This window comes from Podarcis cretensis, assembly GCF_951804945.1.
Source record: "Podarcis cretensis genome assembly, chromosome: 17".
NCBI classification, from domain to species: Eukaryota; Metazoa; Chordata; class Lepidosauria; order Squamata; family Lacertidae; genus Podarcis; species Podarcis cretensis.
Window position 1 is genome coordinate 32723266 of NC_137187.1, and position 22064 is coordinate 32745329.

General features: G+C 44.6%; 1 protein-coding gene across 3 annotated transcripts in view; it reads left to right on the forward strand.

The window, feature by feature from the left end:
* The first annotated feature begins 1701 nt into the window (after positions 1–1701).
* Positions 1702–22064, forward strand: part of RASAL3 (RAS protein activator like 3) — a 48113-nt gene continuing 27750 nt past the window's right edge. The window contains exons 1-4 of one of the 3 annotated variants that reach the window (XM_079959206.1): positions 4302–4617; positions 5754–6081; positions 6473–6890; positions 20515–20639. In XM_079959206.1, coding sequence (XP_079815332.1) covers positions 6473–6890; positions 20515–20639 — 543 coding nt within the window. In that variant the 5' untranslated portion in view covers positions 4302–4617; positions 5754–6081. Of the gene's footprint in view, positions 2513–4301; positions 4618–5753; positions 6082–6472; positions 6891–20514; positions 20640–22064 lie in introns of those variants that run through there. The other 2 variants (XM_079959205.1, XM_079959207.1) reach the window with 2 other exon arrangements.

A 22064-nucleotide genomic window follows, 5' to 3' on the forward strand; every position in this document is an offset into this window, starting at 1 on the left:
CTCGACCGCCAGACACCCAGAAACTAATGGGCAGGCGGAAAGGGCAAACAGTATTCTGCAACAATATCTGAGGTGTTATGTAAATGACAGAGAGAATTATTGGGTAGAGAAATTGGCCCTGGCCGAATTCGCCTACAATAACACGGAAAATGTGTCCACGGGCATGAGTCCATTTATGGCCAATTACGGGTGTCACCCTAGGGCCTTTCCAGGGGAAGGAGGGGAAAGATGGAGCGTACAGGCAGCAGAACATTTTGTGGAAGAAATGGAAGCCATACATCAACAGCTCAAGATGAATTTGGATAGGGCCAAGGAAGAATACAAGAAGCAGGCAGATAGGAGCAGAAGGGAAGGAGAAACCATAAGGGTGGGGGACCGGGTGTGGTTGTCAACACAAGGGTTGCCATTCAAGGGAGGGTGCAAGAAGTTGAGGCCGAAACGACTGGGACCCTTCGAGGTTATACAACAGGTCAATCCGGTGGCCTTCAGACTCAGGTTGCCAGACAACATGAAACTGCATCCAGTATTCCACAGGTCATTACTGTCACCATACCGGGAGGGGCGGGAATTTTTGGGACGTGAAGGTGAGGTTCCCGCGGTACCGGAAGTAGAAGAGAGGGAGTGCAGCAGTCATGTAGCAGAAATACTCGACTCTCAGTGGAAGGGTAAGCAGGTGGAATACTTAGTGACATGGGAAGGGGAACCGGAGTCCGAAAATACCTGGGTACCGGCAGAAACGGTCGAAGATGAGGTTTTAGCAGGAACGTTTCATCGCTGGTTCCCAAGGAAGCCTCAGCCCTTGGCTAGGTTCTGGGAGGAACACTTCGGCACCACTGATGAGGAAGAGGAGTTTGAGGGGTTCCCAGAATCAGGACAGGAAGAGGAAGAAGAATCAGATGGGGAGGAGTATTCGGGACGAAGGGACAGTAGTAGGTGGAGGGCGGTTTTCGAGTCATCCGAAGATGAGAGGGATTCCTTCAGGGGGATCCCAGTCTCACCACCCAGAGAAGAAGGGGAAACGGGGGGTGAGGGGGGTCCTGGAGGGGAGGTGGATGTCAGGGAACTGCCATCGGAGAGTCAGGTGGTGGAAGGGCTCAGGGAGGCTAGGAGACCCTCGGATGCTGAGGAAGGAACCAGCAGGGGGAGAGAGAGAGTTCCTGCAGAAACTCAGTCAGAGGGAGGGCTCCAAGATACTTCCAGTGAGAACAGCGGAGAAGTCTCAGGACCTCCGTTGGGGACGCCTACTCCGCGCAGGAAACTGTCACGCAGAGAATCCAGAAGGAGAGTTTCCGTTAAGGAACTCTTATGTTGGCGTAAATTCCGGAAGCGCCCACTGACGGATTCTGCCAGCGATTGAGGTAGCCATGCATCCATGGCTCCGCAGACTGGGAGAGTTTAGAAACTGATTGCATGAGTTTGAGAACTCAACCATTTACGCACAAGCAGCCCCTTAACCCATTACAGTTACAGTTCACTGTGGATTATTATTATTATTATTATTATTATTTATTGCATATTTATTATTGCATATTTGCAGGGACTCAAGGCAGCTGACAGATAAAAATAAGAGCTAAAAACATAGGAAATAAGCAATTGTTTTCTTAAAATTAAGCTTTGACAGAATTTATCTATATTTAAAAAAATCTATTAAAACCATACAAATAATAACAGTAAAACCAGGCCTTTCATTAAAAGCAGTCTGTTCCCAAGAGTCCTTGTCGGCAGAGGGACAACAAGGAGAGAAACAGTCAAAACAGGGAGGGAGTTCCAAAGTTGCCTGGGAGCAGCCACCAAGAAGACCCTTTCTCAGAATCTCAGAACCAGGGCAGGTTCACATGCGGGAGTATGGTATTTCAGAGAGGTAGGACCTAAGCCATGCAGGGCTTCATAGGTCATAACCGGCACTTTGAATTGTGCCTGGACACAGACCGGTAGCCGATGGAGCTCTTGCAACAAGGGAGTTGTCTGCTTCCTATAACCATTGCCAGGCAGCAATCTGGCTGCAGCTCTTTGAGCCAGCTGAAGTTTCCGAGCACTTTTAAAAGGCATGTTGCAGTAATCCAAATGGGGTGTAACTTAGGTGTGTGCCATTGTGGTAGGGCTGGTCCTGCAGTACTCAGGTGTAGGCCTGGAGAGTGTGGGAAAGGATGAGGAGGGAGCCTGAAGGCCGGGTGCTGTTGCTGTGTTGTCTGAGCAGGTGGAAGACCAGGCACCTCGCGTCAAAGCCAGACTTGGCAAATCCAGAGGCTTCATACTGCTCACCAATCGGAGACGCCGGTGTTGTCCATACTGGTGCAAGGGAAAAATAGATATAAACAGAGAATTCCTGGGTGCCAAGATCCAAGTCTGGGGCAAGTACTCTTTGGTGGGAGAAACACCAGTGGAGATTTAAAGTCGCAAAATATGCAGCAAACAGTGGAAATTTAGACTGTTAGACCTTTAAAATATGCCCTTCAAAGTGAGTTCCAGAGATTCCCTCTTCTTCCGGCATAGGAAAAAGACCACAAGTTTGGTAAGTTAAAAATTTTGCTTGATTATAAACTCTCTAAAGCTCAGATTCATGTGCTTCAGAAAGTTCACAGGCAATAAAACCTGGCTAAGTATAAAAGGAGAATAAGTTAGATTAATTTAGAATATGCAGAAAATGATAAAATAAATGCAAGGAACCACAGAAAGAGGAGGAAGGGAGGTTTGAAATGTTAGAACTATTGTTAAACTATTGAAATGTATATAAATGAAATCTATAAATAATTATGTTAAAAATTTAAGCTGGCTTAGTTGCAGAGTGGTGAAAGTTCCTGAATTATTGGTATAGGAACTCAAGAGAGGCTTGTGAGAGCCATGTGGTCTGAGCTGCAAGCAATCAACTCAAACCTCTTTACACAATGAGCTTCTCATGTTGACTGAATACAACATTAGGTAGGGGGAAGTGATCCAGCTAAGCCTGGCAGGACAGGACAGAGCTTACTCTATGGTTTTAACCCCTTCATACATGAATTAAGCATGGTGGTTATATGAGGCTCGTTGTCCCATCGTCTACCCATATTCTCTTCTGCACTTGATGAAAGCTGTGATGCCAGAGCTTTCACAGTTCCAAGAAGTTTGCTGCAGCCTATGAACATCTGCTCTGAACTTTGCTTTCATTTAGGTGTTAGGCAATTTTTTTTTTCTTTTCACCTAGACCTTATAAAATTATTTCAGAAATCATGAATATTTTGACATCTCTCATTGCTAATTGTGCTTTGATCTGCTGTATGTTTTGTTTATATTGTTTATCATTATTGAACTTGTTTTTAATGTTTACGAACCAATTGGAAATTATTAACAAAAGGTTGCTTATAAATATCAGTCAGTCAACCATAGGTCACACCAAAACACAGAAACTTTTCGAATAAATAAAAGACACACGTAGAATGGGTCAATGGCACAAGGTGAGAGGGTTTAGCTCACATCCCCATGTGTCATGACCCTGATCTAATTTGGGCTCCTTCACTTTGATCTTTTGAAAACAAAGAAGATCCAATCACAATTCTTGCTGTCGCATTTAATTTGGCCCTTGCTCCAGGGTCTTACCTGTTCAATTGTCTAAGAATCCTCTTTGCGCTGTTATGCTGGAGGCAGGCATCATTTGTCCTAGGAAACTTTTGCTGGCACTGCTGCAAAATGGACTTGCAGCATCTGAATGGTTGACTGGGGGCTCATCCACACTCCCCCCTGTCCTGTTGCTTTTCTCCAAGGAAAACTGCTCTTTAGCGCTCAATCGGAGCAAACAGCAATTCAGGTTTTCCCCAGATTGCCATTTGTTCTGACCTATCACTAAAGAGCTGGTTTTCCCTTGGAAAGAAGTGGAAAATTGCCGAGACCTGGGCTTTCTAGGCCCAAGACAAGCAGAAGGATGGGCAAGCCCTTTGATGCAAAAGCAAGATGCAAAACGGAATGAGTTTGATTCAACTGAATAGCCAGTACAACAGGTCCCACTAGTGCAATAAGGGCTTTTCTCCCCTCCTCTCCCACATCAGCTCTGCAGGATCTGAAGAACTCCCAAAATAGCATAAGGAAGGGAGAGATGGTTTGGCAACTGGCTCAAAGAATGATCACTGTAGCATGGTGTTAAATTCCACTCAATGTGTGCTCGTCACACACAAGTCTGGAGAAGAGCAATCCTGGGATCCTTGGATGAATGACGGATATGAATTTAATAAATAATAGTAATAATAATAACATCAAGGCTTGGCCCCCTTCAGCAAGTTGCCCGCTCTGAACTGGGTTGCCATGTGGCTCCTTATAGGAAGAAATGCAGATGTGAAATGTGTATAACCTGCTCTCTGGTGGCAGAATGGATCGACCGGGAGAGAGCTTTGGCTGAGCCTGGTCCAAGCAGCCCAAGTCCATTTTGCAAATGTGCACCTTCTGAGCTAGACAGACAGAGAATGGCTTCAGCCACCCACACTGTAAGAGGCAGCCTTGGTGCTGCTCAGGCAGAGGGAGGTGAGATTGTTATCTTTGATGCAGATCACATGGGGACTTTGCAGAGCACAGGATGAGGAGGGGAGGAAATCAGCCAGACAGTGAAGTGGTGAAGGCAGGATGGGGTGAGAAGCTCAGCAGGAAGCCAAGGTAACTGGGCAGATGGCTCTGTGCTGTGGTGGAAGGGGAACTGGTTATTGGGTGGGGGTTGCAGAATGAGGGGTGAGGAAGAGAAGTAACAGAATTGGGACAGGGAGATGTACTCTGCACCCCTTTGTTGCAGCAGATCTTGCCGTTGATTGGGCAGATACAATTGAAAATAAAACATTTTTTTAAAATGCAACAAAGGCAGGGCAAAAAACCAGAACATTTGTGGTGCAAAAGCTTGTATAACTAATGATTAAATTTCAGCAGGAAGCTATGGGGCATGCGCTGATTGCAAAGGAAGCAGTATGTTCCCCCCAAAACCTTTGCAGGTGGAAACAGTATTGAAAAGGGGATTGTGTACAACTGCCCTGATACCATCAGGAGCACAAAGAAACACTGATGCACAACAAAAAGTATATCCAGAGAGCCCAGGAAAGCACAACTGAGACTGAACGAAATCCTGCACAAATATCCCCTAAAAGATTTTGCTCTGCAGGTGTTACTCAGCCAGGATTTCCCTTCGGTGGTTTTTTGATGAACTTGTGCCAGACGAACCTGCTGCCCCAGTTCCTGTGGGTCGCATATTCTCACCCTCTGGACACCTCTGCAGTATTAAACCGGGGCTGTGGAGCTAGCTGCCTAGAACAAAGCAGTGCCCACAGCAGGGAGGAGGGTAGGAAATGAAAGGTTGGTCCTCTCTATGGGATGCACAGCAATCCCAGCTCAGAGCAATCCCTGCTCCAAGGCTGGCACCATGCAAGGAGTTGGGCAGGATGGCTTCCCAGTGCACAAGGGATGTGGTAGGACAGGTTCTGTGGGTCAGGGCAGAGCCGGTTGCTCAAGAGGCAAGCCCCACAGTGCCCCACCCATGGCTCTTTGGAGCTGGGCCACAGTCTGCGAGGTTTGGCAAAGCACGGCGAACCTTCTCTCGACGGTTTCAGACAAGGCAGATGGGCTTCTGTTGATACTCCACTGTCCGCTCCCAGATTCTGCAAGCCTCAAGGAGCTTAGCTTGCAAGTTACAATTAGCAACTCTGCGCGGTGCAATCTCTTTCATCACAGGAAGTGTCTGGGTATGAGAATGACAGTGTGGGGTGCAGTTGGGCTTGCCATCTTATTTTCTGTTCCTGTTGTTAAAGGCGCAGGAGCCTTGCTAGAAACATGTCCGTGACTGAAACACAGCCGGTGCAGGGCAGCATCTCTCAGGACCAGAAACCTCTCAGTTGCACTTCACGAATGGACAGGGATGGAATTTGACTGCGGTAACCCTGCTGCAACATCCACCTGCCACTAAAAAGGACTGTTCCTTGGTGGGGAAAGACTACCTTCTGGGTTTCAGGAGGAGAAAAGTGCATCTTTCAATTGCCCTGAGAAGCATAGCTGTCAACTTACAGATTTGAAAATAAGGGACCAGCAGCCTCGAAAATAAGGGACCAGCAGCCAAAATAAGGGATTTTCCGGGCACAGGTATGTTTAGCTTCTGAGCCCCTCCGAGCCAAAGGCAGAAAGCCCAGCCAGCAGCCAAACGAAGCCTCATCAATAAGGGACAGCAGCGGGACATGGTGCTGGGATAAGGGACTGTCCCGCCAAATACGGGACGCTTGATAGCTATGCTGAGAAGGCAGGTATCGCTTGTGTTTCCTTGCTGCTCAGGAGAGGGAACCATGTGGCTTTGGTCAAACTGCCAAGACAGGAAGAGTATTAGGCCATTCAGTAAGAACCAGAAGGTGGGAAATCTGGGCTCACTTTTAGCTTGACTGTGATATCCCGAAACCTTGCATGGAATACAAGGGTCTTTTGTTTTTGATGCTTTTTTGTTTTTTCTGGAACCTTCTGCATTTACGCTTTTGCTTTTCAGATGGAGGCTCCCCAGAAACACAGGTCCGGAACAGATACGCCGTCCTTGTTGAGGTCCTACAGGTGGCAGACAGTTCTACAGAATGGGGAGAAGGAACCGGAGTTGAACCATGCGACATGGGGCAGCAGCAGCCGCAGGGACAAGTTACAGAAATGGAGGCGAGTACAAAGCCAGCCAGAGACCGAGCTTTCTGAATCTAGCCATGAACATCCACAAGCACCGGCGGCCCCCCAAGACAGCAGAGCTGCTGCTAAGAGATCCGTCTTCCAGAGGGCTTTCTCCACTCCAGCCAAAGTGCCCAAGGCCCAGGAGAGAAGCAGTAAGATGAGTTTAAGGAAGTACTTGCGCTCTGTGTCCCACCGAAGGAACCAGGAGGGGACCCTCCGATCGGAAAGGGAGACTAAGGAAGCGAGCAAAGGTAAGACAGCTCTCCCCAAGGGCAGTTTTGTGATGGACCTTGCTGGGTTTCTGTGTTGTTTTTAACTAGAAGAGAGCAGACCATACGTGCAGGACAGGCTGGGGGAAGTAGGTAGCTGCATAAAGCTGGTTCAAGGCCTGATATTGCTCAAAAACACCTTCCACATCCTGTCTAGGGTTCTGTCGCTTACGACTGAGATATATTTTGAAAGCATGAAGGCAGTGATTGGTGAAATCCCAGGTGACAATGCAAGGAGCAACAAGGAATTGATGCTTCAGTGCTCTGCATGACTCTTTGCCTTGCACCCACCATAGTAGACTATATGCAAAATAAAAAAAGTAAAAAATAAAAGTAAAGGACCCCTGGACGCACGGAAACGCCATTTACCTTTCCACTGCAGCGGTACCTATTTATCCTTTTTTTTTCTTTCAAAGTTTCAAAAAACATTTTTACACACACACACACACCTGTTTACATTAACCCATAATCCATATCAGTACATATATGGGGTTCCCTGAACCCCCAGACTTCCCCCACCCCTCCCTTGGCTTCCATAATTTATCTTCCTTTTTTACTGCATCTAATTCAGTTTATCTAAACTATTACACTTCAACTTTATCCTTTGTTGTTTTAAATTATAAGTGCTAAAGCAATCCTGCTAACGTTTTTAAATGTTTACAGTGTTCTTTAATATATTGTATAAAGTTATGCCATTCTTTGTTGAATTTATTATCCTCTTGGTGCCTGATCTTCCCAGTCAGCCTTGCCATTTTGGCATAGTCCATCATCCTCATTATCCATTCTTCTTTCGATGCGGTTCTTTCTTCTTTCCATCCCTGGGCAGATAACATTCTTGCTGCTGTCACCGCATAAATAAACAGTACTTTCTTATCCTTCGGTTATTCTTCTCCTATTATACCTAATAAGAAAGCCTCTGGTTTTTTAAACAATAGTTATTTTAAACATTTTTTCCCAGTTCATTTATAAATCATTTCCCAGAAGAGAGGGGTGGTACCTATTTATCTACTTGCACTGGCATGCTTTCAAACTGCTAGGTTAGCAGGAGCTGGGACAGAGCAATGGGAGCTCATCCCATCATGGGGATTCAAACTGCTGACCTTCCAATCAGCAAGCCCAAGAAGCTCAGTGGTTTAGACCACCGCGCCACCCACGTCCCTATAAAGAGCAAAATAAATGCTCTTAATGTCCGTATTTTATTCATGCACAGAATTTGGGTTGTTTTAGCCAAGCTGACACAACCCCATAACTGTTCTGATCGGTATTAGAACGCAAAAAGAACCAAAGTGAAGTCGATATTCTGGATTAATCTGTCAAGGAAAATAAATGATGTGATACTATGTCTGGGCTGCCAGTGTCTTCCTCTGTTTCTCAAAGGGTGAGCCTCTTCACCTCTCCAGGAATTTCTCTTCTTGCCAAATTCTGGGAAGAATAATGGTTGGTTTTAAACCACAGTTTAGAAACTATTGTGCAATAAGTAAGAAGCTGTCTGTCTTTCATCAGGCTGCCATGAAAAGAAGAAGAAGGAAAGAACTGGTTTGGTGATTGGCTGGGGAGATAATTAAAAGTTTAGGAAAGTGCAAAGTTCCTAGTCTTCTTCAATTTACCCCTATACCACATTTCAGTTTAGGTGCAAAATTGAGTGGGATTTTCTTCCCTGTGGGGCAGAAGGGAGGAATGCTGGCTGAACTAAAGACGATGCAAAATAGATCTATTGCTGACCCAGTTAAGCTGAAACGATTGACTGCAAGCCACTTCCGTCCTATTGACACCATTCTGAAGTCAGTGAGGCTCTTGATGCCTAAAGTCATCTGAGCACATCTGAATGTGTTCTTTGATTTGATTCCAACTCTCAACCTGCAAAGGAAAATCCCTTGACACTCCCTGCCCTCTCCTGCTCCGTTGCTTCTGCCAACTGCTAATAATACGGTTTGGGTGAGCTTAGGTCTTCCTTAGGTGTCTGTTTCATGCCTTAGTTTGGTTTACTTGACTGCACCATTAAAAAAAGTCTGCATTGAAACATGCAAGCTTTTTCGTTCTGCTGGTGTTGAAATGATGGCCATAGTAGCTACTTCCTTCACTTTGGTGAAAGGACTTTCCTACATGAGTTGGCGTTCTGCTCCATAAATCTGCACTTGTTTGTTGTGCACGGCCCACACTCCTTACCTCAAAGCAGTGCTTTTGTGGAATGTGATTGTGAAACAGCTGTGTGTGGCGTATTTTATATCATTTATAATGAGTGACACATCCTCTCCCTTTGCTGCCGGTGCTACCGCTCTGCCTTTTGTTCCAGTTTATATTTTATTATTTAAGTTTGTTTGTTTGTTTGTTTGTTTTAAAAGCAAAGAAACTATTTATTTGGTGGCGTGCTTTTGTGTGAACTCCTGCAATGGGGAGGAAAGCGCAGCCAGTTTTCTTTCCTTTTAAAAAGTTTGATTTATGCTTTTCAGGTTTATACATTTCACTAATTTTCCAATCATTTTAACATTTCAAAACTTGACTTCCTTCCCCCTCTTTCTGTGGTTCCTTAAATTTATTTTTAATATCTTCTGCATGTTCAGAGAGCCAGCTTGGTGTAGTGGTTAAGAGTGGTAGACTCGTAATCTGGGGAACCGGGTTCGCGTCTCCGCTCCTCCACATGCAGCTGCTGGGTGACCTTGGGCTGGTCACACATCTCTGAAGTCTCTCAGCCTCACTCACCTCACACAGTGTTTGTTGTGGGGGAGGAAGGGAAAAGGAGATTGTTAGCCGCTTTGAGATTCCTTAAGGGGAGTGAAAGGCAGGATATCAAATCCAAACTCCTCCTCCTCCTCCTCCTCCTCCTCTTCTTCTTCTTCAATTTAACGTAATTTGCTCATTTATTTATCTTCTTTAAATGTATACTCTTATAAAACTGCAGGTTATTACAATAATCCTGCCAATGTTCTTATCTGTTTACAATTTGTAAATATTCAATAAACCATTTCTATTCTTTTATTAAAAAGTTTGTTATCCTCGATTTCTTAGTTTTCTGGTAAGTTTTGCTATTTCTGCATATTCCATAAGTTTTTGTATCCATTATTCCTTTTCTGGGACTTCTGCTTCTTTCCATTTTGGGGCAAGTAACATTCTTGCTGCTGTGGTCACATACATGAATAAGTTTCTATACAGTTAAAGTAGTTCTGGCTGTATAATTCCCAAAAGAAAAGCTTCTCTGTGTTGTTTTTTTTACAAACATTTTTTTTAAAAAAATATTTATTATTTTCCTCCTTAAACAGTATTTTCGACATTACAATACCAAACACAAAGACTTTCTGCTCTGCTCAGCATACGACTTCCCTCCTTCCCTTCAGTAGGTTTTCCACTTTCAGATCCAATCACACAGTTTAAATCGTTAACCTATTGTCCACATTGTGGGATTTATTTCAATCCTGCTCGTGTCTTCAGATTTTTGCAATTACGGTATTATTCAAATATGCAATAAATTTACTCCAGTCCCTTTGGAATTTCTGATTGTCCTGGTCTCGAATCCTACAAGTCAGTCTGGCGAGTTCTGCAAAGTCCATCATCTTCGCCTGCCACTGCAATGGTAGGTACCTCCTGTAACTTCCACTTTTGGGTCATTAAAGTTCTCACTGCAACTGTGGTGGTGTCCATAAATAGTCTTTGGTCTATCTTCGCAATTTCCTTTCCCATCAAACCTAGCAAAAATGCTTCTGGTTTTTTGGGGAAGGCAGGTGGCGCTGTGGGTTAAAGCCTCAGCGCCTAGGGCTTGCCGATCGAAAGGTCGGTGGTTCGAATCCCTGCGGCGGGGTGCGCTCCCGCTGCTCGGTCCCAGCGCCTGCCAACCTAGCAGTTCGAAAGCACCTCCGGGTGCAAGTAGATAAATAGGGACCGCTTACCAGCGGGAAGGTAAACGGCGTTTCCGTGTGCGGCTCTGGCTCGCCAGAGCAGCGATGTCACGCTGGCCACGTGACCCGGAAGTGTCTCCGGACAGCGCTGGCCCCTGGCCTCTTAAGTGAGATGGGCGCACAACCCCAGAATCTGTCAAGACTGGCCCGTACGGGCAGGGGTACCTTTACCTTTTTATATCTAAACATCTTTTAAAATTCATTATAGATCAGTTCCCAAAATATTTTTACTCTGTCACGAGTCCACCACATGTGATAAAAGTCACCGTCTGATTCTTTACATTTCCAGCATGTTTTATCTCTCATTCTATACATTTTAGCTAAATTTACTGGTGTCAAATACCACCTATACATCATCTTCATTACATTTTCTTTTAATGCCATACATGCTGTAAATTTCAAATTTTCATTCCACAATTTTATCCATGAATCAAACTCAATGTTGTGCCCAAAGTCTAGTGCCCATTTTATCATCACTTCTTTCACTTCCTCATCTTTGGTAAACCATTCTAACAACAAATTGTACATCGTAGATAAAAGTTTACTTCTGCTTTCCAACAGATCGATTTGAAATCTTGATTTTTTTGTTTTCAAAACCAACCTTCCTCTTATCAACATTAAATATGTCACTAACTTGATGATATTGCAACCACCCTGTAAATAAACCTTCAGTTTGATCATATGGTTTAAGTTTTAAGCCTTGCTTGGTTTCCATCAAAATCTCTTCATATGTGGCCCACCTTCCCTCCATATTTAATTTTTTGACCGTCAATACCTCAAACATTATTTTAAACAACCCAGCCAGTTCTCTCTCTCTCTCTCTCTCTCTCTCTCTCTCTCTCTCTCTCTCTCTCTCTCTGTGTGTGTGTGTGTGTGTGTGTTAGGAGATACAGTAGCATGGTAGTGTTGGGCTCCATCTTTTTTTTTTAAGTTAAGTCATCATAAACCTCTTAAAAATAAAAATAAAAATTCCAAGAGGTATGTGACGGGTGGTGAGAGAGAGAAAAAGGAAGTGAACTTGTAACATCTCAAGAGCTGGCCAGTTAGTGCTCTGACTTCTGCTATGAACAGGAAGACCTACGATGCATCTACACATCAGTTTAATGTACAGTGGTACCTCGGTTTTCGAACAGCTTAGTTCACGAACAACTTGGAACCCGAATGCTGCAAACCCGGAAGTAGGTGTTCCAGTTTTTGAACTTCTTTTCAGAAGCCGAATGCGCTCCGTTTTGAGTTCCCCTGTGTTTCCTGTTGCGCTGCTAAAATGAACCATGAAAAGAAAAGAAGGGAAGTCATTGATATATTAAGGATGTAAAAATGAGTACTTTAAATTGTAAAACAGAAAAATTAATACAATAGTACCTCGGTTTACAAACTTAATTCGTTCTGGAAGTCCGTTTTTAAACCAAAACTGTTCTTAAACTGAGGTGCGCTTTCCCTAATGAGGTCTCCTGCCGCTGGTGCCCTTCCACCGTTCAGATTCCGTTATTAGACTGAGGTAAAGTTCTCAAACCAAGACACTATTTCCGGTTTTGTGGAGTTTGTAAATCAAATCGTTCTTAAACCAGACTCTTCTTAAACCGAGGCACCACTGTAGTGTGTGTGTGTGTGTGTGTGTGTGGTTTCAGCTTGAGGGATCTGCCCTGTATCTTCTGCTGTGAAGACGGAATTAACACAGCTTCTCTGAAAACTCCTTCTCCTGCCTTTGCCTCCCTTGTCAGCCAAAGGTCCAGCTATCTCCCTAGCTTATTTCCTGCTGCTGATGCATTTAAAGAATGCTTGACTGTGGCAGGGATTGTGTGGAGATGGGAGGGACCAGTACCTCCTTCTACCTGACCATATTTTTCCTGGTGAGGAGCGCCTTGGGGAGCAGCTGGTGATGAGGGGAAGGAACAGGCAGCGACACTCTGTTGACGTTTTTGAGCTACATGGGTTGCCATATGTCCAGATTTTCCCAGATTTTTTTAAAAAAGTTTTTATATATACTTTTCAAGTTTACACATTTCATTAGTTTTACAATCAATTTAACATTTCAAAGTTTGACTTCCTTCCCCCTCTTTCTGCGGTTCCTTAAATTTATTTTCTAATATCTGGTTGCACTCGTATGCTTCTGAACTGCTAGGTTGGCAGGACCTGGGACAGAGCAATGGGAGCTCACTCCGTCGCAGGGATTCGAACTGCCGACCTTCCGTTCAGCAAGCCCAAGAGGCTCAGTGGTTTAGACCACAGTGCCACCCGCGTCAACCTAGCACCTGTCAACCTAGCAGTTCGAAAGCATGCAAGTGCAAGTAGATAAATAGGTACCACTGCGGTGGGAAGGTAAACAGTGTTTCCATGCACTCTGATTTCCATCACAGTGTCCCATTGCACCAGAAGCGGTTTAGTCATGCTGGCCACATGACCCAGAAAGCTGTCTGTGGACAAACGCCAGCTCCCTCGGGCTGAAAGCGAGATGAGCACCGCAACCCCAAGGTCGCCTTTGACTGGACTTAACCTTCCAGGGGACCTTTACTTCTATTTTTACCTTTGCCTTGTCTTATTCTTCAGCTAGAACAGGCCTGTCACACCAAAGAAGATTCTGCAGACTTTGGAGACGGCATCTTCCATTGATGAGGTTCTTTAGACCGAACGAAAAGTTCAAAACTGCATGGTTTCCTTTAGTTTAAAACCCATTTTCCTCCTCCTGTTCCTGCTCTTCCTTTGCAGGCCATTAAATATCTAGACCCAGGTGTCTAACGGCCTATGCATAGCTCATTTTCTTCAGCCTCTTCTACTCTGAAGATTTTCCTTTTGGATTCTTTGCCAACTTCCACTGAATGTTCTTCCATTCGGCAAAATGCTTCTTGAAGGGTGATGTGTAGAATAGTGGGGTTTCAGCAGCTATCTGCTCAGCTGTTTCAGATGCAGGAATCTACCCTAGATGATCAGCACTGAATTGAGAAACACATTTACTTCCTCAGCCCTAGAAATGGTGCTTCTCAAGTGCTATGGGTCCATCAGCAGGATCCCATGCAAGCGCAGAGAAAACGCAGAATGCAAACCGTGCCCAGAATTCTGCTTCATGTACTGAGAACGTTTTTGCTATTGCACGGAATGGACAGCCCCAGGTTTAATGTACAGTGAATAGTTTTGGTCTCTTGGGGTGTGATTTAATTTATGCAGGCTCTTATGAAAAAGTCAAAAGCAGTTTGGTTCCAGAAATCCTAGCCTGATCCTAAGTGGGTGATAGCAACCTTGCTGAAGAGAAAAGACTGCATGTGCTCAAGCATTCTCCTTTTAATCCTTCTTACAGTTCACAGATCACTTTGGAAGCTGACAATAAGCCGTAGAAAATAGATCCTTAAAAGAATTGAGGGCAAAACTCGTGTCCTTTGCACAGCCATGATTCCTCTTTCATTGCCTCATTGTTACATTCCTTTTTTAAAAATTAAATTTTATTAAAAAAGGTAAAGGTAAAGGTCCCCCTGCCCGTACGGGCCAGTCTTGACAGACTCTGGGGTTGTGCGCCCATCTCACTTAAGAGGCCAGGGGCCAGCGCTGTCCGGAGACACTTCCGGGTCACGTGGCCAGCGTGACATCGCTGCTCTGGCCAGAGCCAGAGCCAGAGCCGCACACGGAAACGCCGTTTACCTTCCCGCTGGTAAGCGGTCCCTATTTATCTACTTGCACCCGGAGGTGCTTTCGAACTGCTAGGTTGGCAGGCGCTGGGACCGAGCAGCAGGAGCGCACCCCGCCGCAGGGATTCGAACCGCCGACCTTTCGATCGGCAAGCCCTAGGCGCTGAGGCTTTAACCCACAGCGCCACCATTCACATTACATGTTAATTGCCATACACCTTTATCATTGTACATAACATGAATATATTATTTCTGCAAATTCCCCACATCTAACCCTGCAACCACCTCCCCTTGTACCCAAATACCAGTATGACTTCCTTCAGCCACATGCGTGATATCCAACTTATTACTTAATAAAAACCTCTAACATTGTGTTCATTTTTATTCATTATGATAGTCATTCATCTATTAAAAAAAGAGAAAAAAGAGGAAAACATAACTTCTTAACTTAATGGGTTCAGTCTAGAGATTTCTAATAGAATGATTTTGTACAATATATTCTTCAACCCATTTCCATTCCTTTCTTAATTTTTGTTTTGATTGCAATCTGATTGATGCTGTCATCTTGGCTAGTTCAATATATTCGCAAAATTTAATTTGCCACTCTGAGATTGAAGGAGTCTCTTCACTCTTCCAATTTTTGGCCACCAGTTTTCTATTTTTTTTTTTTTTATAAAATTTTTATTGAGTTTTCACATTTTATAAACACAGACACACACACACAGACAAAGACAACACATATAAAGTTCCATATCCTTACTTTCCTAACCCCAGTTCTTGACCTCCCCCCACCCCCCCTTCATACATCCTAATTCAATTAAATTAGCTCAGCAAGTTCATATCTCTCATCCTTTACATATTATTATTATATATATATGTTTTTAAAGAAATACTTAATTCTTATTACTTGGCCAAATTTTACTTATCCAGTTTTCTTATAAATATTAAATCCTTTTCTAAGGTCGACTCGAATTCCTTCCACGAATTTCCCTTTTATCTTAAAAATAGGTCATAATAATCAAACACAAAGGTCATAAACATATTTTTTAAAAATTCTTTCCCCCCCCCCCGCCCCGGTTTCTGTCCCTTCCCAATGTCCCCATGTCCACAAAAACAGTTTTTAGCCTGGATTCCTCACATCTGAGGCCTTTAAATCTCTGTCAGTCTCTCTCTGCCGATTTTGTTGGTAGCCCTCTTTGTTGGTCCTCGGGTCTCGAAGGAGTTCTAGCTCAGTCTCATCAGATTTTCTTCCATCCAAAGTACTTGATACCAGCTGCTGCAAAAGGTCAGCTAATCTTCCATACTCAAAGAGGAAGCCCCAATCATATTTCTTATTTCTTTTAAATTCAAATATTCCAAGTGTTCCAGGGGCTTCCTCCCTCCTCTTTCGCATCTTTCGCAAATTTGTAATCCAAAGGTCTTCTTCTTTGTGTTCTGACAATGTAGGCTTCTGGTTGGTACTCTCCATCTGTACTGGCCCTTGTTCCCTCTCCTCCTGTTCCGAAGTTATCTCTTCTAATTCAGCTGCAGATTTTTTCCCGGTCAAGTCCATTGTGCATTCAGCAGAGTCACTTATTTTAGAGTTCAAGGTTATAAGTTGTTTACTCATAGCCGTAGTCTGCTCCTGCAACTTTCCCACGAGAAAAAACATTCTTTCTATCTCTGCCTGTAATTTTCCATCTGCAGCCATTGCAGTGTTTCAATGTTTCCCCTAGGGGGATTCTGGTTACTTAATAGTCTTTTCCCAACAGTCCGTTACTTTGTTATTTCACTACTTTGTTCCCAACCACTTTAATTCAAATATAACAAATTTAGTCCAGAAAGGTGTTAAATAATAAGATTTTTAACTTTCACTGCCCGTTTGACAGCTCCTTTGACAGCTGTCAAACTCCTTGTTCCTTTTTCTCCAGCTCACATACAGGACACTCCCGGGTCTGGGGGGGGGGGGTTAAACAAAAGCTTCTAAAATTCCACTCTTACTCTCCAGCACAAATCTTCTTCTGTCAAATTCATGAAAATATTATCTTTTAAAAAACACCAAAAAGAAAAAACTCTCCACCTTAGTTCTCCGATCCTTGCTTTAAATCTTCTGTAAGCAGGGGGGTGCGGACTTCCCTTTAGCACATCCCCCGATCGTACCGAATTCAAGGGTAGAAATTTTAAAGTCCAAATTCCATTCTACTCACGGATTAATTAAAGTCCGAATTTCAGGGAAGAAAGTCAGCGGTCTCCGGCCATGGCTTGCGGCTTCGCTCCACTGCAGTAGCGGTCCACTCACAGCACCACGCCGCTCCCTGTACCCTCTCCGCAGCCTTTAAAAAGGCTCTTCGTGGGTCAGGGGGGGCGCTTTAGGTGCCCGCCGAGTCACCAAGTCTGCAGGCTTCAGCGCCTGCGGTTTCTGAGGGTCCCCGCGTCGCCGTCGCGGTAGAACCCTTCTCCAGCGGAGCCGATTCCCTCCGGAGCTCGGAGGGAATCCGCCATTAACCAGATCGCGCTAACCCGGAAGTCCTTGGCCACCAGTATTCTAGTGGCTGCTGTAGCATACAAAAAAACTCTAACCTTATCCTTGGGAATGTCTTCTGAGACTAGTCCAAGAAGACTTATTGTTACATTCCTATGTGCAATCCCTCCTGTCATTCACCCAACTCTTTTTCTTCCTGTTCCCACGTTGCTTCTGGCTACATGGAAATGCCCAGATTCTGATATCTCAGATTACCTAATGCAGGTGAAAGCATAGGGCAGCTGTTTATCAGCTCCATCTGGTACACAGGCTGAGACCCTACCTGACCCTCCCTGCCCGCAGACTGTCTCGCCAGAGTGGTGCATGCTCTGGTTATCTCTCGCTTGGACTACTGCAATGCGCTCTACATGGGGCTATCTTTGAAGGTGACCCAGAAACTACAACTAATCCAGAATGTGGCAGCTAGACTGGTGACTGGGAGCAGCCGCTGAGACCGTATAACACCGGTCTTGAAAGACCTACACTGGCTCCCAGTACGTTTCCGAGCACAATTCAAAGTGTTGGTGCTGACCTTTAAAGCCCTAAACGACCTCGGCCCAGTATACCTGAAGGAGCGTCTCCACCCCCATTGTTCTGCCCGGACGCTGAGGTCCAGCGCCGAGGGTCTTCTGGCAGTTCCCTCAATGCGAGAAGCCAAGTTACAGGGAACCAAGCGTAGGGCCTTCTCGGTAGTGGCACCCGCCCTGTGGAACACCCTCCCACCAGATGTCAAAGAGAAAAATAACTACCAGACTTTTAGAAGACATCTGAAGGCAGCCCTGTTTAGGGAAGCTTTTAATATTTAATAGGTTATTGTATTTTAGTGTTCTGTTGGAAGCCGCCCAGAGTGGCTGGGGAAACCCAGCCAGATGGGCGGGGTATAAATAAATTATTATTATTATTATTATTATTATTATTATTATTATTATTAACAGGGCATACTGACTGTGCAAAGCCATCCCATCCACATTATGTTGCATTTTTGTGTGGAGCTAGGTATACAAGTCTCTTCCCATTGGGTTTTGGTTTCCTTTCCCCCGCCCTTCCTAATTGCACCCAAACCCTCTATGCAAATTTTGTTTGGGATTGTTAAACTGGCAAATAATTGCTAGCTGCCGCTCAAAGGAGAGGGTGGGGTGGGCAGGGCTGCTGCTGTGGGTGGGGATGTCTTTCAAAGATTATCCTGTGGTGATTGGCATGTCAGAAAGAAGGTGGAACGGTATGGCACAAGCTTTGCTGTTTTGCAGGAACTAACTGCCCAATGATGCAGCTCTTGGTAGTAGTGGAAACTGCAGCTCAATGCTTTTCTGCTGCAACTGATTATGCCAACCCATCCAGCTTTCCGATCTCTATCTGCACATAACCGCACAAGTGCGGGCAGGATCCACCTCAGGGACAGGAGGAACCGGCAGCCACCCCCTCGTTTCCCTCTGACCTCTCCCTGTGCTTGAGTGGGATAGAAAATCCCAGCCACCAGGAGGACGGATGCGGCTCACAGGGAGGGCATGAGATGCTTGACTTTCTGGTGCCCACAGCCTGGCAGCTTAATATTTGAAAAGACCCTAGGTAGTGTGCCCATTAACCCCAAAACACCGGTACAGTGGTACCTTGGGTTACATAAGCTTCATGTTACAGATGCTTCAGGTTACAGACTCCGCTAACCGAGAAATAGGTTAAGAACTTTGCTTCAGGATGAGAACAGAAATCGTGCGGCGGCAGCGGGAGGCCCCATTAGCTAAAGTGGTACCTCAGGTTAAGAACAGTTTCAGGTTAAGAACAGACCTCCAGAACGAATTAAGTTCTTAACCAGAAGTACGACTGCATTGCCATTATTTCGCGTGTGTGACTCAGTGAAGCCAAGTTACAGGCTGTGCTACTTTCCATTGTTCAAGGCAAATCTAGTGAGGTGACCGTGGTCATAATGGTTGAGCTCAGCTTCCAAATAGATTTTGTTTGGTCTGTGTTTTTAAGGGATCCCATTAAGTGGGTGATTTGCAATTCCTGGATTAATATGCAGATCTGATGTCCTGCCTCGGTTTCCTAGAGCAGGGGTAGGCAACCTAAGGCCCAGGGGCTGGATGCGGCCCAATCACCTTCTCAATCCGGCCTGCGGACGGTCCAGGAATCAGCGTGTTTTTACATGAGTAGAATAATAATAATAATAATAATAATAATAATAATAATAATAATAATATTTTAAAAAATTATATCCCGCCCTTCCCAGCTGAAGCTGGGCTCAGAGTGGCTAACAACAGTAAAAAATAACACAGTTTACATAAAATCACAATCAATTAATTGAAATACTTTCTAAAATCAGTTCCTTCTAAAATCAATTCAAAATCAAATTAATGGCAACCCTTGGGCTGGAGTGCTATGAGGATTACAGAGGGAGGGGGTCAGACTGTGCCTTGGCCAAAGGCCTGGTGGAACAGCGCTGTCTTGCAGGCCCTGCGGAAAGATGTCAAGCCCTGCAGGGCCCTAGTCTCCTGTGACAGAGCGTTCCTCCAGATCGGGGCCACGGTTGAAAAAGCCCTGGCTCTGGTTGAGGCCAGCCTAACCTCCCTGTGGCCTGGGATCTCCAAGGTGTTTTTATTTGAAGAGCGTAAGGTCCTCTATGGGACATACCAGGAGAGGTAGGTACGAATGTGTGCTTTTATTTAAAATGCATCTCTGGGTTATCTGTGGGGCATAGGAATTCGTTCATTCCCCCTCCCCCCAAAAATATAGTCCGGCCCACCACATGGTCTGAGGGACGGTGGACCGGCCCACGGCTGAAAAAGGTTGCTGACTGCTGCCCTAGAGGAACTCACAGAGCAAGGCAGCAAAGCAGGCCAGGCATTGCAGCACTAAGGAGAGCTCCAAGTGTGCTCCAACAAAGGTCTAGGGGTGAACTGAGGACTTTTGAGCCTTTGTCCAGCTGTTCACTGCTGGGCTCTGAGGCCATGGCAGAACATCAGTTAACCTTCAGTTTTCACACATCTCTGAATCTTAAGATACACTTCTCTGGCCTAAACAAAAACAAACACTGTTCATAAATGCATATTGTATGTTAGAATGCATATAAAATGCCCCCCTATATATAATTAAATTTTCTTTTTTACAATTTAAAGTACTCATAATTACATCCTTAAGATATCAATGACTTCCCTTCTTTGCTTTCCATGGTTCATTTTACATATCATAAATCCCTGCATATTCCACAGAAACTATACCATTCAGTATGTCATTATTGCATCAATCAAAACATATTTACACTATTGAATTTATCTTAATGCTGCCAGCATTTTCAGCTGTACACAGTTATATATATGCTAAATCTAAAGTTGCCTGATTTATTCAATGGTGGTTATCTAGTCTTTTATATATTGTATGTGTTTGGATTATCAATGTATTTGGATGACTTTGTATGATTTTATTGTTGTAACTAGCCTTTATTGGCATAAGTTAAAAGTTACAAGTCACAAGGGCATAGCATATAATGGAAAGACACGTTGGTGGTAGTTACTTAGTTGGGAGGAAAATATATTTTGCTCTTACGTCTTCATTAGCAAGTATGAGCCCGGGTAAACTCAAATGCCTCCTTGTTCTTCTTCTTGCAGGTGATGTTTCTACTGTCCAGTTGACCCAACTGACTTCGGCTGTGCCAACGGATGCAACCATCTGGGATGTGGCCAATGTGTCGCTGGTGGATCGACAGCTAATGGTCTTGGGCAGAGATGAGGAGGTGGGGCCATCTCTGACATTCAAAACTGTAAGAGGGAGAAGGAGGGTGTATGTGTCTGTCTGAGCACACCCAGCACACGGTCGCATGTCAAGGAAGTGTATGCTTCTCAGGCCGTGAACTGCTGGCTGAGTGTTGACTGAAGCCACCGCTGCTCAGTCCAACTTTGATGGTTATGGATGGCATCAGTACAGTGGAACCTCGGGTTAAGCACTTAATTTGTTCCGGAGGTCCGTTCTTAACCTGAAACTGTTCTTAACTTGAAGCACCACTTTAGCTAATGGGGCCTCCTGCTGCTGCCACGCCGCCAGAACACGATTTCTGTTCTCATCCTGAAGCAAAGTTCTTAACCCGAGGTACTAAATCTGGGTTAGCAGAGTCTGTAACCTGAAGCATATGTAACCTGAAGCGTATGTAACCCGAGGTACCACTGTACCTAAAGGTTCCTGCCAAATTTTCTACACTGCCAGTAAGGATTCATAGAGTAATGGTCCTCCATGGGTCACAGATACAGGTCTCTCAACTCCAGGAAAGTAGAAAGGAAAATGGGCCTTCTATCCAGCCCCAATGCAGCACTCACTCTGGGGGTGGAAGAGTAAAAGCTAGGATGTCAGCGCCCGGGAAGCAGAGCAGAAATGGGAGCTCTATGTTAAGCTTGTTCTACAGGATCCCATGAGAGAAATCATCATGGGCCCATTTTCCTTTCTGCTTTCCTGGAGTTGAGAAATTTTCTACACTGGCTAAAAAGCCTTCTTCTTAACACACTGCTTTGGACCATGAAGGAAGTTGCCTCATTTGTTTATTTATTTATTTATTTATCTATTATTATATTTCATCATATTATTTATATACTGCCCTTCATCAAAAGATCTCAGGGCGGCTCACAAGATAAAAATACAAGGGGAAAGCACAAATAAATAGTTAAAACAAGAACAATAACACATACACTCCTCCCTCAAACACTAAAAATATATAATGAAGGCACCAGACGAACCTCCCTGGGGAGAGCATCCCACAAATGCAGAAAAGGCCTGTTCTGCGTTGCCACCCTCTGGACCTCTTGTGGAGTAGGCACACAAAGAAGGGCTTCAGTGGTTGAATAGAGAGTCCGGGATGGTTTCTATGGGGAGAGGCAGTCCTTGAGGTCTTGTGATCCTTGTTGCTGTTTAGTCGTTTAGTCGTGTCCAACTCTTCGTGACCCCAAGGAACTGTCCAAGTCCCTCAACTTCCCATTACATCTCCACCCCTGCTGTAAAAAAGTTATCAAATGGGGATAAATATGAGATAATTAAAATAAAACATATAACATTATCACTCAAAACCTATCTGTTGGTTCTGCTGCATAAGCATACGCGTGCCTTTAAAAACATTTTGTTGTTGTTTGTTGTTGTTTAGTCGTGTCTGACTTTTTGTGACCCCATGGACCAG